This window comes from Synchiropus splendidus, chromosome 2 (assembly GCF_027744825.2).
Source record: "Synchiropus splendidus isolate RoL2022-P1 chromosome 2, RoL_Sspl_1.0, whole genome shotgun sequence".
In the NCBI taxonomy this organism is placed as follows: Eukaryota; Metazoa; Chordata; class Actinopteri; order Syngnathiformes; family Callionymidae; genus Synchiropus; species Synchiropus splendidus.
The window spans coordinates 34,246,636-34,263,147 of NC_071335.1; the positions used below are offsets into that span (position 1 = coordinate 34,246,636).

The 16,512-nt window shown below is 39.5% G+C and overlaps 1 protein-coding gene across 1 annotated transcript in view; it reads right to left on the reverse strand.

Annotated features, from left to right (window-relative positions):
- The window catches only part of LOC128753785 (syntaxin-8-like), a 31,724-nt gene extending 15,886 nt beyond the window's left edge, over positions 1 to 15,838 (reverse strand). Inside the window, exons 1-6 of the mRNA XM_053855863.1 lie at positions 15,730 to 15,838; positions 14,214 to 14,313; positions 14,039 to 14,133; positions 13,584 to 13,694; positions 10,616 to 10,749; positions 9,473 to 9,565 (exon numbers count right to left, since the gene is read on the reverse strand). Of these exons, the coding sequence (XP_053711838.1) occupies positions 9,473 to 9,565; positions 10,616 to 10,749; positions 13,584 to 13,694; positions 14,039 to 14,133; positions 14,214 to 14,313; positions 15,730 to 15,746 (550 nt within the window). The 5' untranslated portion in view covers positions 15,747 to 15,838. The remainder of the gene's footprint in view (positions 1 to 9,472; positions 9,566 to 10,615; positions 10,750 to 13,583; positions 13,695 to 14,038; positions 14,134 to 14,213; positions 14,314 to 15,729) is intronic.
- Between the last annotated feature and the right edge of the window lie 674 nt (positions 15,839 to 16,512).

Below are 16,512 nucleotides of genomic sequence, written 5' to 3' on the forward strand. Positions count from 1 at the left end.
TTTTACTGTATTATGTTACTTGCTTTTGTTATTCAAGTCATATGAGTTTCTGCCATTTGTTTTTAACCATTTCACCACTCAAGGAGTATTTTCATCTAAAATATCTGTGTGATTTGTCTTTCAGGCAAAAGGCTTGGACCAAACAAAAACTATTTCATGTGAGCCAAGTACTAAAATTGTTCACAGTTAATTCAGGAGATTAAAAAAAAGTTATCCGCTCTCATCCCGGTGACAGCAGGACAGATAGAAGACTGTGCTCAAATAAAAACTATTGTGAATGTAAGTCACTTGGATAATTTATCAAGGGGAAAAATTATTTGCAGGGTGGGCGGGCACCAAAGACCTAAGAAATATGATTTATTTTTGCATAATATGAGCCCTGTAAGTTTGAAAAATGCATCACCTGTGAGGTAGCGAATAATAAGCAAACAAACTGCGAGGATCATATCTGAAACCAGTAAATGAATAGGTATATCCGCCAGCGTACGCGCCACATCTGAGCCTCTGCGTTCAAAGTTATGAGATGAACCAAACATCGAGCGTTTCCCCACCCACAAGATGTGCTTCTATTAAGAAGATAGCAAGATTAAAGACTGGCAACAGTGTCAGAAATGACAGAGATAAATCATTTTTAAAAGCCTGGTGATCGCTATCATGGAAGCTTCTCACAGCATCACTCGCAGACAAAAACAGTCGAATGGAAAATGTTATGTCTACAGGCGGAGGGCTTTATCGTGGGAGACGGAAACCTACTCATGTAGGTTGAAATATAAAAGATTTCATGGTATCTATGAGGAAATACAGAGAAGAAGACAATGACGTTGTGTTGCTGACGCATGCATAATTCCAACATTGAAGTTCCATGTACTTAGCTCAATCCATTTTGCATGAAACAAAAGACAACCATGAAAACATGTATCACCCCTTCTATAAGTTGCCAAATACATCATCAACATGCGGCTTCAATGAAAAACCTTTGTAATACCATGGGAGGAATGTCAACGTGGGTGGTCATGTGGGACAACACTGCGGGACCAGTGTTGGAACGTGACTGAAATAATGTCAATGACATAACATGATGAAAATAGCTGATGTGGTCACGGCGCTAGAGTCCACTTCAAAGTCTAAACGTGGCACTGTACACCTCTCCGCCCAGTACAACTAAGACTGAGGTACAAGGTACTGACAGATTCCTCACGGAAACATATTGTTGTGTGATTGAAAACATTCCTAACTTTGCTTCATAAACAATAGACAGTGGCCTCCAAGCTTGTAATCCAGATATAACTGTAGCCGCTGTGCCAATCACCACCCTAAAACATGTGCTAGACATGTGTTGTGCAGTGCAAACACTATGAGCTCACACACTAGTACGGCACTTACGTCCAGTAACACAGTCACACAGCGAGTACAGGCTGTTACGGAACAGATGTCTAACCTGTGCACACACACACTTCAAATGCCCAGCAGATGAAGGTGCAATCTTCCCCTGGAGCGTAATGACAACCACGTGCTCACTTTGCAAAGTAAGTCCTTCCACTCATTAACAAGGATGACCCATGCGAAGGAGAGATTTGGATTCTTCAGGGCCCTTTGAGCGTGGGTCCCACAACCAGAGTGGTGAGCAATTCGACAAACACAGGAGGGGATTTGTTAGCGCTGTCACTTTCATTAGCCAAAATGAACCTGAACCTCAGTTTGAGTCAGACTTTAGTACAACAACATGGCAGGGAATCCTTCGCTCGGAGCCAAAGGAACTGGCAGCTCAGATTGCAGAGGTTCCCGACCACCAACACATACAGCTAATGTGTTTCTCCTGCACATCTGCCTGAAATATTCTCCTCGGAAATATTACAGCACCGTATCAATATCGGCTTGTCATTGGGTCGTGCACACACCACTCCAACATACCCTAAAAAAAGACCGCAACAAGGCAGGGTTTCCGCAAGGACTTTTTTTAAACAATGTCCACTTCCATGTTGCGGGTCGTGTATTCAGTATGTTGTGAGGGTTCCACTTGTTTTTTGTCAAGTGTGACCACAAGAGATTTCTGGCTTGGAGGACAAGCTTCTCGATTGGTGCTGGGACAGCACCTTCATTATTATCATGGTCCGTAAATGTGTACAGATATAGACTTTATATTAACATGAATCACGCATTATAATTTACATTTGTGACATTGAAAAAATAAAAGATATGAAGGCATGGAGGCTTTTATTTGGCTGTGGAAGTGTATTGCAGAGGCTGTCAGTCCGGTCATAGCTCAAGATGTGCTTGTGTTGTGCATCTGAGCAAGACACTTCACCCTGGTTTGCAGCCTCCTGCCACCAGTGTGTGAATGGGTGACTTTCTGTAATGCAATATAGTTGCTGGATAAGCATGGAAAGCACTATTGAAGCGCTATATAAGTAACATGTCGGGAGCAATACATTATCTGGCATATCAGTATCTTCCTCTTTAAAATCCTCAAACGTGGTTTCCTCCAGGGCGATGTTTCAGTCAGGCTTATGCCGCATGATTTGCTAAATCCTTTAATCTCAAGTGAGAGATGCCATCCTCACCATGACATTTGTCACTGTGGAAAAATGCTAGACAATACCAATTGGCGCCATTAGCTTGACACATCGCAGCACCACCAGCATGTTGGTGTTGTAGCACTCAAAACGCAATCTGGTTTTAAGACTACATTTCCAAGGCCCTGGTCTTGTTTTCAGCCTTTTTTATTTTGTCGAGACCAGTCCAGTTCGCAGCTACACTGAATTTAGATCACAAATGTGGGGAACTCCAGAGTGAATGCGACCAATTAAGTCTTCTTTTTCTTGATCCCTCTGTTCCAGATCTTGACTCGAGCTAAGGTTAGGTGGACTCAACTACAGCAAGTTAATTGGTTGACATAAAAAACAACCACAACATGACTCAGATGGATAGATCAACGCATTTGAAAAAGCAAAGAAGCTCTATAGTGTGGTTGTTTCAAAGTAGCTGCCACCCCAGCAATAAGTTATTTAACTTCACTGGAGCCACACAGTATGGTGGGAAATACCCAGCAAAATCATACCTTAGTGGTTTAATTTTCTCAATTTCTAACAAATGAGTATTTGGGATTCCCCCCCCGACAATGACCAGCCAAAGTGTGCGTGTGTGTTTTACATGATAAATGGGTGAGAAGAGAAAGGGAAACAACCACTTCCAGTCTCTGAAAGGTCTTGCTAGTGGACATCTGGATGTTATCCGGCTCTGCAGATGAGTCGCGCGACCACACCTACTAAATCACACTGTACAATGAGCTTCTCTGGTGGCAAAATATCTGTCTTATTTATCACTTTGGAGGGGAAAAAAAAGGTTGGAAAGCTTTTCCAGAAAACCAGCAGGAGTGGGAACGATTATGTTTACGATAAAATAATACAACTGACACTCGCGTAATCAGCTGAGACATATTAAGTGAGTGAAAACGGAGCAGGAAATGTAACGCGATTAGCAACTGGAGAAGTTCTGTGCTTGTGGCCATGACAAATGATATCATTGAAAAATGTATGTAGTACTTCTTCCATTTATTCATTTATCTCCTCCCATAAAAAGATTATTATTGAAATAGATACATAAAACTGTGGTAAAAGATAAAAGAAAACACAGTAAAGAAAAGAAAAAAACAATGAATTTTCATGTCACGTACACGAAAAGACTTGGATTGCGCTCCCTCTCTTTGCCTGAAACATCGCCAGAGCTTAGACAAGGATGGATGCTTGCGGGAAGTGATAAAGAAATAAGACGAGGCCTCATGATTGATTGCAGTCCGGCTGTAACACAGGTGTTTGAACATTTACTTTCAACTATATTAACCTTAGATGCCCCAAACACAGAGATAAAGCACAACTATGAATTCCATAAGGATGACTTATAAGTCATAAACATGAAGTGAAGATACCAGAGATCAGTGGACTGATAGACATGAATTATTTTTCGACACATATTAAATGGAATTCACAATTAAACTGGATATATAGTTTGAAGAAATGATGTAAGAAGGCAGTGCCTGCTCTAATTTGCACTAAAAGTACGAGTATGTTTGACTCAAAGGCAGCAACAAGAAATGAAACTTCATTTTCTGAATAAAAATGGCCATGTACGAGTATAAACATGTGTGATTTGTTACATTATAGGCTGCATATCATCACCTTAACATATATTGGGCAGTAAAAGGACAGGGTCAAGTTGGTTTGTACAGTTTCGCACATTTCCACCGCAGGGTACTGACCAAAGAGCTTTACAATGAAATTTAAAACAACTATTGCAATTTAATAAGGTCATAATATGGAAAACAGGAGAGAACAAAATGGCCGCTTCAAAACTTATCAGTGGCAAAGTGTATTGCTCAAGCGGAGAGACACTTACAGTGTACCTCGGTTTTCAAACGTCCCGGAATTCGAACAAATCAGAAATTTCAAGATGTTTTTGCTTCGGATTTTGAACGAAAATTCAGAACTGGAACGCCCCCGAAAAAAGCCGGAAAAACATAACATGCGCGGACCGATCAGCTGACCCACGACGCGCTTTGTTATTGTGTATAACGCAGCCTCTGTATGCAGACGTGTCCGTTAGCTACATTTACTGACTGTTTTTTCTTCATATTGAGGTGTAAAACCTTTCCTGTCTCCACACTGGATCATGGTAGAGTGTCACAGGGGAGGTGCTCGCTCTCCACACCTCCGAGGCTGGAGCGCTCACTCCAGGGTTTGATGTCCTGTTGTGGGCTGGAGCTGGGACAGGGATGAGGCGAGTCTGGGACAGAGTGTGACTTGGTTTATGACTTTGTCACAGCCAAACTGCACAGAAGCGCACATTCAGAGCTGGACACGCACCGGGCACCTCTTCACTTCTGGAGAGACGTCACTCACTCAGCAACCCCTCCCACATGCAGCGGCCACACACATAGAGGAACAGCGCACCTGCAGCAGACACTCTACATTCACTCCTACAAAAGACTATTTTAAGGCTTGGAACGCATGATTTCTTTTTCCATTCATTGTAATGGGACAAACCGATTCAGATTTCAAACAATTCGCTCCTTGAACGGTAGTCTGGAACGGATTGTGCTCGAGAACCGCGGTACTAGCAAAAATCCATTGCCCAAGAAGGAGTGAGATTTGGTTTCTTTACAGAGATTTCAGTTAAATGCAATCACTTTTCAAATAGATTTTCTTTTATTTTGAAAGGTTCTCCAACAAAACCCCTTCCCCTTCTCAGGCTGCACTGAATTGGTGCTTGTAGTGCAGCTGACAGAGCATATAGCTACTGCAGAGAGCTGCACAACAGAAACAGTTACACAAGACAACAAGCTACTACACTGCGCTTTGACATTTCAGTCTTGAGTCTAGCTTTCCCTGAGCTTTCCTTCGACAAGTTTTGACAGAAACACCTCCCATGGTTATGGCAGCAAAGGGCCAGACATATCATAAGTTGGATGTTCAGAATGTAACAGCTGATTGAGATTCATCCACCATGTCTCACTGCATAGACATGAATGATTCAAATGTTATGAATGCCTCAGATCCACATCATGCCAGGTGAAAGCCACAAAAGTTTTAGCCGCCTTGACAACAAGCCCACTTTTGAAACGATTTATTTTTGCAGTGATACATCTCTAGTTCCTTCCAGGCTTTACTATGCTGCTCATTTTTTATCATTTATATACACACACAATAAGAGCACAGGGGAGAAGCGAAACATTACCTCCTCATCCATTTATAGTTCCAGCCTTTTACAACTTTCGTCATCTAAACTGTGGTCACACAAGTTGATGCTACATTTTGCGCCTCATTTCAGTCCTGACATTCGGCTGATGACAACACTCCTTTGAACATCATGGAAAACAGCACTCACTTCAACCAGCCTCAATTTCAAACACAGCAAATCAAACAAACAGAGAATTAATCTTCAATTCCAGGCCTGACGCTCCGCCGACTGTCATCATTAGGAGAGTTTATTTTCACAGGGAGCTCGGAGCTGTGGCCACTGATGTCACTACGCTGCAGCGCTAAGTGCTTCTCCCCATTCTTAAGATTGTTTGTTTGAACATCAATGATCATCTAATCTGACACACAAGTGGACACCGATAAACTCCATCATGCGGCAACATCTCTTCTTCTCTCTCGGCTCTCAGAAAAATCCGCAGTTATCAGACTGAAAAAACAAAATTTTAAAACTCTCCAATGAAAAGGTACTGACCTTGTGACCCAGTGAAGGAACTACGTTCATTTGTAATGCCATCATGTGGAGCTAAGCAGTACTACAGTGTTTTTATTTATTTTTTTGCAAAACAAGATGAAAAGGACGATGGAAACAGGTCCCACTGATGTTGAGAATATATGGATTGTTTTACAATCTTTACAGAACATTCTTTACACTGCCTGACTAACACCAGCACTCTGGATTGTATATAGTGACTGTTGTGAGAAGCCATCAACCCAAAAGGCTAAGAGAAATGTCAAAAGTTAAATTTGACCTAGATTTATATACGATGAAACAAGGATTAAATAGCAAAAAAAAATTAATATATAATTCCATTTTACATCTAGATTCTACATAAATAAATATTCTAATATAAATTATTGATAAATATTTTTAAGTAAATATTTTGGTTTTATCAGTGTAACGGTGTGACATAAAGGTACTTTATGAAGCAGCATTTCTTTAAAGGAGTATGACACATTTTAGTTAAATATTTCAAATACATTATACAGCAAGTGATGGAAGAAAGCAAATAGACACATAAAATGGTGGAGAGAAAAAAAGCCAAAACCCTTTCAATAAAAATGACTGTCCTCAAATACATAATAATAATTTTATAATGACGGTTATACTTATATAACAAGCTTCCCTACAAAACACTACAACTTTGATGGAGTGAAGAGCGAGAGATGAAACCTGTGAAGCGGTCAACTTCTGATCTCACGCAGATCTGTTTCTCGAAAAGGAAATGACTGAGGCCTCCGCCGCACCGGGGTCATGAGCTGCACTTCAGCAGGAAAAAATTACAAGGAACTTAATCTATTTATATGGCAACAGTCCGCTCACAGTACAGTGATCAGGGGAGGAATAAGTCATTACACAGGTTTGCAGAGCATCAAAGACTCGCTGGATTGTCTATGTGTGCTTTAATCTTGTGAATTTGTTTCTTAAGAACGTTCATATTTTAGACGGTCTCTTGTTGTAACATAGAAAGGTTTAGCAAAGATTAGCGGACTCCGATCATGAAAAAAACATCCATGTTTCTATCTTAGATTCAGAACTTCAAACTGGCTACTAACAGTAAGAAAGTGATGCATTTTTTTCCATGAATTTTCCCCAATCCTTAGTAATATTAAAACACATATTCTGGGTTTCCTCCAAGGTTCTTTGTAACAGTGAGGGAGGATGAGCTTCTCGATCTTTATGCGTGTGGTGTGCTGCGTTGAGAATATCAGTGCGCACCTCAGACAATATTTTCTTTTATCTTCACCATGGGGATGTAGAAAACAATAATATTAAAACAGTTTAAAAAATGGTAACGGTTTTGCTTGTGTCATATTTCCTGAATATATGTAAAATTCTTATCAAGCGTCAGGTATGTGCGCAGATATTGAACGATTCATACAATACAATTTAGATTAGCAGACAAAATAAGTCACATACTTCAAGGGTATCATGTTATCTTCCAATATTTTCAAAAAAAATCATTTTTCTATTGAAATGGTGTGAGTCTGTGCCTTTTATTGGAATGCATTCACTGTAATACTTATTTTTTAAACCATAATATTGTTATTCCTATCATATTTCCAAATGCATTTTTAATCACACACATGAAACATTCATGCCATTAACCCATCGCATTTTCTTTGCTTGACAAGCCACATGGTAGCACCTCAAACAGTTTGATATCTCTAGTGGGTTTCTTGCTAACAAGGATACATGCTACACCGGATTCCTTTGAAAGGGTGAAAAAGCTCTCGCCAATAGATAAAAAAAAATGGTGGAAGACAGCTGAGGAAGTGGTTGTATGGAACAGTTGATAAAAAAAAGTGTGCAGGATGTGAGATGAGCGATGGGGCTGTAGCGAAAGTCCCAAAAGAAATAAGGCAAGATAAAGGAACTCTGTGGAGCGCCAGAGCCCAATAAATTATTCCCGGGTGACGGCACACTGTATGAACCCAAATGTCGGCCATAAATATTGCAGCACAATCCGCAGGAAATCACCACGAGCTCGAACGGGTTGATAAAGAACGTGAATGCCTAACATTTTATCCACACTCCATCCAGCCCTGGAGTCACAGCACTGTTGCTGTTACCTTCAGGCGCACATTTGAAATTGAATATGTGAGTCAGCCATTACCATGCCAGAATGTGAAAACAGGTGCAAACGCTTGGGCAGATTTGAACCACTCGGGTTTAAGACACATGGAAGTCGTTACATTCCCAGAGGTGGCATGCGTCTCGCAGCGCGATGGGGTAGTCGAGGCCCATTGGAATTTACATCCATGAGAAGATCAAGATGAAAATGGTGTTGAAGCATTTGTGTTTCAAATTAATGAGGAAAGGGAAACATGCTATTTTCTCGCATCAGCCACAACCAATATCAGTGAACATCTGCCATCCCTCTGCAGAAGGAAGGGTCACTCAGTTTCAAGTCTAAACTCAGTCCACCAATGGGCCAGACAGGATATTGCAATCCACTGTGCAGCTTTCTAGACTGAATTTGGCTCTTTGCATCTCAGGGAAAGTTTTCATTTTTTATTTTTCAGTGCAAGTGACCCAAACTTCTCCAACAATGAGCAGGGGACCAACAGCATGCTGGAACCTATGACACTAAAGCAAACAGTTTGTTTTCTTGTTAATTGCTGAGCCACAACTTTTGTTGGCTTTTTGCTATAACAATATTTGTTATGCAACAACCTGAATTTTGCCTATGTTTGTTTTTTAAAGGGCTCTATTGCCCTTTAAAACGGATGCATTTATGAGGTAATATGTATTTAACAAAATGTCCGCCTCGCTGGAAAAAGCAACAATGGCCAACAGGTTTACAAACAATCGCAAATCTGCTGCGACAAATCTATTTTATTGCTGAATTATATTTACCTCAGAAGTTGGGAGGTGGGAAATACGTCACAGTCGAGTTCAGAGCGTTCCAGTTACCAGAGGAAGACACTCTGCATCGACCAGGCTTGCGATAGACACTGTTTGTAGCTCTCATATCCAGAACATTTTAAATTACACTACAGAAACATTTCTATATATGCTACTTATTGTTGTCAAATATGAATTATGAACACTTATTTTGTTAAGAGGACGCTTCATCTTGTTAACATTGTATAAAGCTCCTATAAAAACGATGGACCATAATAGACCATAATGTTCAGTCGACTTATTCCATTTGGGTTTCAATTGTGAGACAATGTGTCTTGAATTCCTCTGAAAGAAACACAGAGCAAAACGTTACCATTTTGTTCATCCAGCTCATTGCCAATCTCCTGCCCCATTATCTTCTGTCTGCTGATGACAGCGGCAAGTGCGTCCAAGCCTGCATCCTGGGCTGAAGGGAGACAGAGACCAAGAGAATAATATTATTCATTCAGTTTGATATTCCAGATCACAAGGTGCCAAGATATTTGAGTCTGATACAACTGGCTCTTATATCTCACAAGTGACAATTCTTTGGGATCCAGATACCACGAGTCCTGCTATTACAGCTGCTGAGATCCACAGTAGAGAGGAAAAACAATGAAGATCAACATGGAAGGAAAGTTGTGGCTCAAAATTTGACACTTAACCGCAGCCTTTTTTTTTTTTTTTTTTTTTTTTAAACGACCGCAGATTGAGGCACAAGCTATTGCCACACTCCAGCAGAAATCCCACAGGGGAAAAGAAAAGTACATGTGGTTTAGTTTGACTGTCTTTACATGAATCTCTGATCCTCACATTGAAAATAACCAGACGCAGAGAAGGAGACGCTGGAATGAAGTGTCACATGGATTCAGGTGGACATGTGTCCAGACACTGACTTCACACAGTGCCTTCTGAGAAGCCGGTGAAGATACCAAAGTATTGAAGATGGAGAGAAAAAGAAAAGCAAACACAAGGAAATGTAAGACTTCCAAGTAACATTAAATAAAACTAGCAAAACTTTGATTCAAAATGTTCATTGGAATGGCAACAAAATGGTTTAACATGCCAAAGATCAAATCAGTTCCTTTACTGCTGTTTAACTTTGAGATAAATGGGTTTAATTTATCATGACAGCTTGTTTTAGTTTCAGAGGTATTTGCCAAAATCGCTCCGCTTATGGGAGGAAATCTTCTTGGAATATTTTCAACAACATGTTTTCTGGAGTAAACGTAATTATTTACATTTATGTTTCAGTTAAAATCGAGTGAAAGATTAATATGACATTTAAAATATAAAACAAAAACCTATCATAAGGATTAATGTTCCACTGCATTCTGTATTGCCTCATGTGCCGTGCGTGAGTCTTACCTCATTTTAACTTAACACGTGTTTGATAAACGCACCAGTTTTAAAGAGCACTTTTCCCGACTGTGGAATAAATAAACAGCAAAGAGTTTCCAGTCATGTGTGATGATACCTTCAATGATTCTCTGTTGCTGTTGTTTGATCTCCCCAACACTAAGCCCTCTGGTTTCCTCTGACTCATTGACCAGCCATGGATTGGCCGCTACACCGCTGCTTGTCTGCGGCATCCCGGACATAAGAGTTGACCTGGAAATACAAGTGCAAGCAAACGGAATCCAAGAGTTTTGCACTTCAAGATACAATTTGCTTATGAAAGAAACAAGTTTTGGCAACAAAAAACAAAGCATGGTATTGAGCATAACACTCAATAGAGAAACCTTAGAATCTGCCACAAAACGCTTGGTGAATTAGGAAGCTAGGCAACATTCTACTAGCTACACGGCTCATCTTTTCTCAGCTATCTTCTGGACGGAGTAACATGTCATGGAATTTGACAGCAACATTGCTGTTTACTAAAACTAAGAGTGCATTTGTATTAGGGCTGCGATTCGATCAAAAAAATAATAATAATGGTATCAGAATATTTGCCAATATTTGCCACATTTTTCAATTTGAATGAATTTGGTATATGACTCAATCAAATGATGGAGCCATACATACATTTAAACAACAAAATATTGTTTATTCTGCATCAGTTTGACAATAGCACAATAAATCACCATGGTGACTATATTCAAGTTTTTATATCACCTTATTTAAACTAAAGCTCTTTTAATGTCTTGAAAACATTTGTATAAGAATTTCAATTTTATAAGAATTTCAAGTACATTCAGAGCAGTGGAAACCCTGGCCATTGTGTAGTGAAAAACCTCCCTGAACCAAAGCAAACAGATGCTTTTGTTTGCTTTTGTTCAGGGATTCCTCCATGTTTGTTGTTGTTATCATCCTAGCTGCCACGTGTCTTGTGCATCAGTGGGATCAGTGGAGCAGGAACTCCTGCACTTACAAAGGTTCCCTGTCGTCTGGAGAGCAGACTGTTAAATTAAATTAAATTTTTGTTGTAATTAATAAATCTTAAATCATTAACGTCCCACCACTACTTTGTACACAACTGTAAGTATTAAGATGATGATCATTTTTAAAGCAAGTCATTTTCAGATCTTGCAGAGATGCCCCAAAATGGAGGAGGCCTCTGTTGATGAATGAATACACCCATGGCCATGAGGAATTGGTTCACGTGCTAACAGACAGACGAAGCCCATGAAAGCACCACACAAATCTATGTTGTTGAACCTCACATCAGATCCAGTTATAAACGCTAACTTTAGACACTACATCGATCTTTCTTGATTTCTGGCTGCTGTGTGTGAGGTGTAGCTAAATGCTTGATGGTAAGGCCATAATAGAACCGCTGGCCAGATAAGGGATTTAGGCCCCAGCATCTAATCTCTTTGACATGTTTGATCACTCTGCGAGCGTGTGTGAGGCCTCTGCTTCCTTCCTGCCAGTGCCCAGTGTGTGAAGATCCAATTAGCCAGTCAGTGGGAAGCGCCAGAACCTAGTCAGGCGCATCTCTTGGCAGCCACAGACCACTAAAGTGCCGCCACTGAGGCCGGAGCATCCCGGTTGTGACTGAGTGACTCGGACAGCAGAGATTTAACTAATTACAATTATTTCCAGTGCAATCCGATAAAAGGGAAAGGTTAGTGGATAATTGAGGAAAGGTGGCGGAGAGAGGCCAAGGGAGTGAAGCGAGACTGGACTCAAGGCGCCATGTTGGTCCTTTTTTTTCTCAGACTGTGATGGAAATTTGCCTCTCACTAAAAAAAAAAAAAATCCCACGTAAGAAAGATGATTTGAGAATTGCAGTACGCTCACATCCACCCCTGTGTCCAAGAGCTAGACCACACACTGGGAAGAGGCTTTCACTCCCAGACTGAGATCACAGCACATCAACTTTAAAAAGTCTTCCTGACATGTAACGCCAAGCGCTGAATGTTGCCAATCTGATGGCCGTTTTTTTTAAACAGGATCTTTAATGGAATTGGCTCAGTGAAAAAAAATGAAGCCCATAAAAGCAGCTCTTGGAACCAACTCTTGACACAGAATGACAGAGAAACAGTTAACTCAAAGAAATAAATAACAAATGACAGGATTTCAGTGGCAATACACAAGCTATAGAGATGCTGGTGCCGCCCTCTACTCCGGTGCTCAACACTCTCTGTCATATTGGAGATGAGCAATGGCAAATCACTATCAGATTCAACTCTGTTTGACATTCCCTTGGTTCCTCCCCTTGGAGGAGAATAAAAAGGATCCATATCTACCGGCGAGAACGAAAACTGACTCACCCAAAAAAAATGTTAGTTTGGCCCCTTTTGCAATACAACCATGAGTCACTTTCCATAAAAGTGTGTTTAGCATGGCGCTAAAAAGGAGCAGGGACTTTTAAAAGTTGGCTGTTCTTAAGTTGCTTTATTTATGCAACCATTATTAAACTCCTCTATTACAAGTCATAAAAAATACTTTCCTATTCTTTAAATAACTTAAACCCACTAAGTTCTGTTCTGTATTGAGAATCATTTAATTGTAAGTATATATTGGGATATTAAAAAGGGATGGCATAAAAACATTTACTGGTCATCAATTTTAGTAACACACTGAATTAAAAAATAAATACAGTACATACTTAATACATAGACAATTAATACATAATATTTTCCCATATTATATATTCATATTTTCCTTCTAATAACCAAAGACAGGAGTCTTCATTTAAAGGACTGAATAATACTGTTTGCATGTAATATACAAAAGTGAGACAAAAACTGAAGACAATTTCACAGGCCGACTCAAATTTGTTTGTCAATTAAACAAGGACAAAAGTTAATAAACTGAATGATGAAGTCAGCAGTTTTCAGATAACAATAACAATGCTTTGAATTTGGAAAACCACCCATGAAAACTAAAATAAAAATTGAACATATGCTTTTGTGTGCGCAACTAAACATTGTAAACACAAGCGCTTCCTGACGATGTGAGGGAAAAAACAATGTTTGCCTCCAAACCTCCATATTTACCTAGTTGTTTGAGGATCGGTGCTTTCCCCTTTAAAAGTAGCAATGAGCTGCTTCTCTCTGGTGAGTAGGTCATCAATGAGATTCTGCCGTCTGTCCGCTTCTGACTGCATTCTGATGAGGCCATGTCAAAGAACAAAACATTGCAACTACCAGCCATATGCATTTGTGATAAGAACATATGTGTCAAAAACCACAAAAGAAATTAACTTTTTTTAAAACAGTAAATACTAATTGAATTCTAAACATTACCTATGGATATATTTGTAAAAATAAATAAATAAATAAATAATAACAATGAACATAAATAAACTTCCATTAGTTTTAGTTCCCTCTAAGGAAACCCACTGGGCACAACTTGAAGTTGGCACTAGTATCGCGCTAAAGTAAAGCCTATACTGCCCCCTACTGAAGGACTTCTGTTACTACACGATGGCCACAGCAGGAGGAAAGGATACATCCGACGAGATGACGAGGCCCGCAGCAAACTTTCTTTCAGCTGAGCAATATTCTGTTTGAGCTTCTGCAGTGAAGCCCGTAGTGTCATGTTGATCTGGAACACACACGATGACAATCGCGGAGAACATCAGGAGAGGATAAACATTTCCGATAGCTAATGACAGACGGACGTACCTTGGCAGGGTTTCCGCCTGTTCTCTGCTGCCTGTTCCGTTCATGGATGTTCTCAGCAACCTCCTGTGCCAGGCGGCAGGTAGCATCATAATTCTGTAACCTAAACACAAAAAAAGAGAGAAGATATAACTAAAAAAATAAAATATTTGTGTCACTCATAAGAAAACATTTATCCCATATAATACACAAGTTCACTACTCATAGAGTGAATAGCGATTTTTAACATTAAGATATTCAGATTTTTAAAAGTTTATAATGCCTACATTGCAGCAAATTAGTGAAAGGTATTTGCTTCCAGCCAGAGTTCAATCTTACATACACAACATTTAATTGTAAGAATTACATTTAATGTATTATTTGTCTTAAATGTGGCAGTGAAACTTATTAAGCCTTGACAGATTCATGTGCAGCACCTGACCGTACAGTTTGTTTAGAGCAGGGAGCCGATGGTTTACTCGCATGGCAAAAAGTGTTGTTATCCTTGGCAAAGTCGTTGGGTGACATTGGCACAGATGAGATCCTAGACCAGATGTAGACATTTTTTCTGAGTGCAGATCTGATGACGCTGCAGTACCACTAAGAGCCTGCAATATCCTGGTTTGTATCATGGACAAGAGATTAAATATGATGCATTAACAGTGTATATTCGACATAGACTCCCAGCATCTCCATAAAAGCTCTGCCTCAGACATCGTGATTCTGAACAATATACTTTTATTTATCGCTTTGAGACTGAGAGATGTTGAGTTTGTTATCAGAAATTTAACTGTCCTCCTTCAGCACACAAAGAAAATCTAACACAAACGTGTTAGTTCTGTCAAATTATCTGACGACAATATTAGTTTCTTTCATTTTTTTTGGTTGTTTCCGGAATAATTTATGTCAATTCTAATGACACTTCGATTTGCATGAGGCCATTGAAAACGAATGCACTGTTGGTCTCTAAGGGTCAACACAACACATTTAAGTTGACTTTAAATTATCATTTCAAGCTCGTTGGGACCGAAAATGACAGGCTGGATGAGATACTTGGACAATTGTCACACATTTAAAGCTGGCGTGTGTTGACATTTGGAGAATTTGAGTGCTGTTAAGGTCATGTTACTTTGTTTCTCGTCAATAAAAAGCAGATATCCGATTGTTGTTTAGCAGAAAGGAACGGCAAACGAAAAGGGTGGCGGTAGGATGTTTCCAACATTTGATACATTCTTTTAAATTTGGCCAGTTTGTTGTGACGTCTGCTCTGGAATTCATCATGTGACATTTGTTTGAGTCGCCTCTCGTTTACAGTTAACTTCCACAGATATCAATATCACAAACAACAACCCGTCTTTGTCAGCTTGCCATCAAACATCGCCTGAAACTCAGGTTTGTACGTGTATGTGATCGATATTGTTGTGATTTGCGGCATCGAATTCTTTAAGAGAGAACTGGCTCAGTTGCATACGGATTACTTGGGATTGATGCCATCTACGACATACAGTATGTGTATAATAACCCGTCAAAACCTTCTCACCAGGTATCCTGTGACATGGTGGTCAAGTGTGAGGAAAATCCGCGAAACCCGAATAAACAGAATGTAAATAGTGAGAATCGCTTCCTGGTTTAGCGAGACTCAACTACGGTAGCTCGCGAGGGACCACCTTCTTTCATTGATTTAATTCGTTTTCTATGCGCCCATTCTATCTTCATTTAAAAACGAAACAAACACTTAATTTATTCCGAATTATTTGAGCATTAATGTATGTTATTGTTCAACACTGTAAAAAAAAAGCAAAAAATGAAAGCCCTCCATGCTATATGCATAATATGCAATTATTTTTGTTTAGTGTGCGACATGCTGATAAATAATACAATACAATAAAAAGAAAACAGATATTTATGAAGGTTTTGTCCATGAAGAACAACTTAAACAAAAGCTCAATTCTATAATTAATATTTCTTTTCAGATTTGAATTTAATGTGCAGAATAAATATGGTAACAATGACACATGATCTAAATATTAAAAGATTGAATAACCATCGACAATGTTGAAACCAGTGGAACATTATTTTCTACAATTCAATAAATAACTATAAGGGTTGCTTCTGCGATCTGTGTATTTCCATTCGATACAACATGAAAAAAAAAACAGCGCCATAAAAGGAGAGAGAAATTCCCCATTCCATGTGGAGCCCTTATATGGGAGGAGAACGTGGAGAGGTTTTATGTGTCATGGCCAAACAACGTGTCTGTTTAGATGAAAACAGATTTCTGTTTTGTCGAATAATAACTTTTTGGTGGTTCCTGGAATACTTG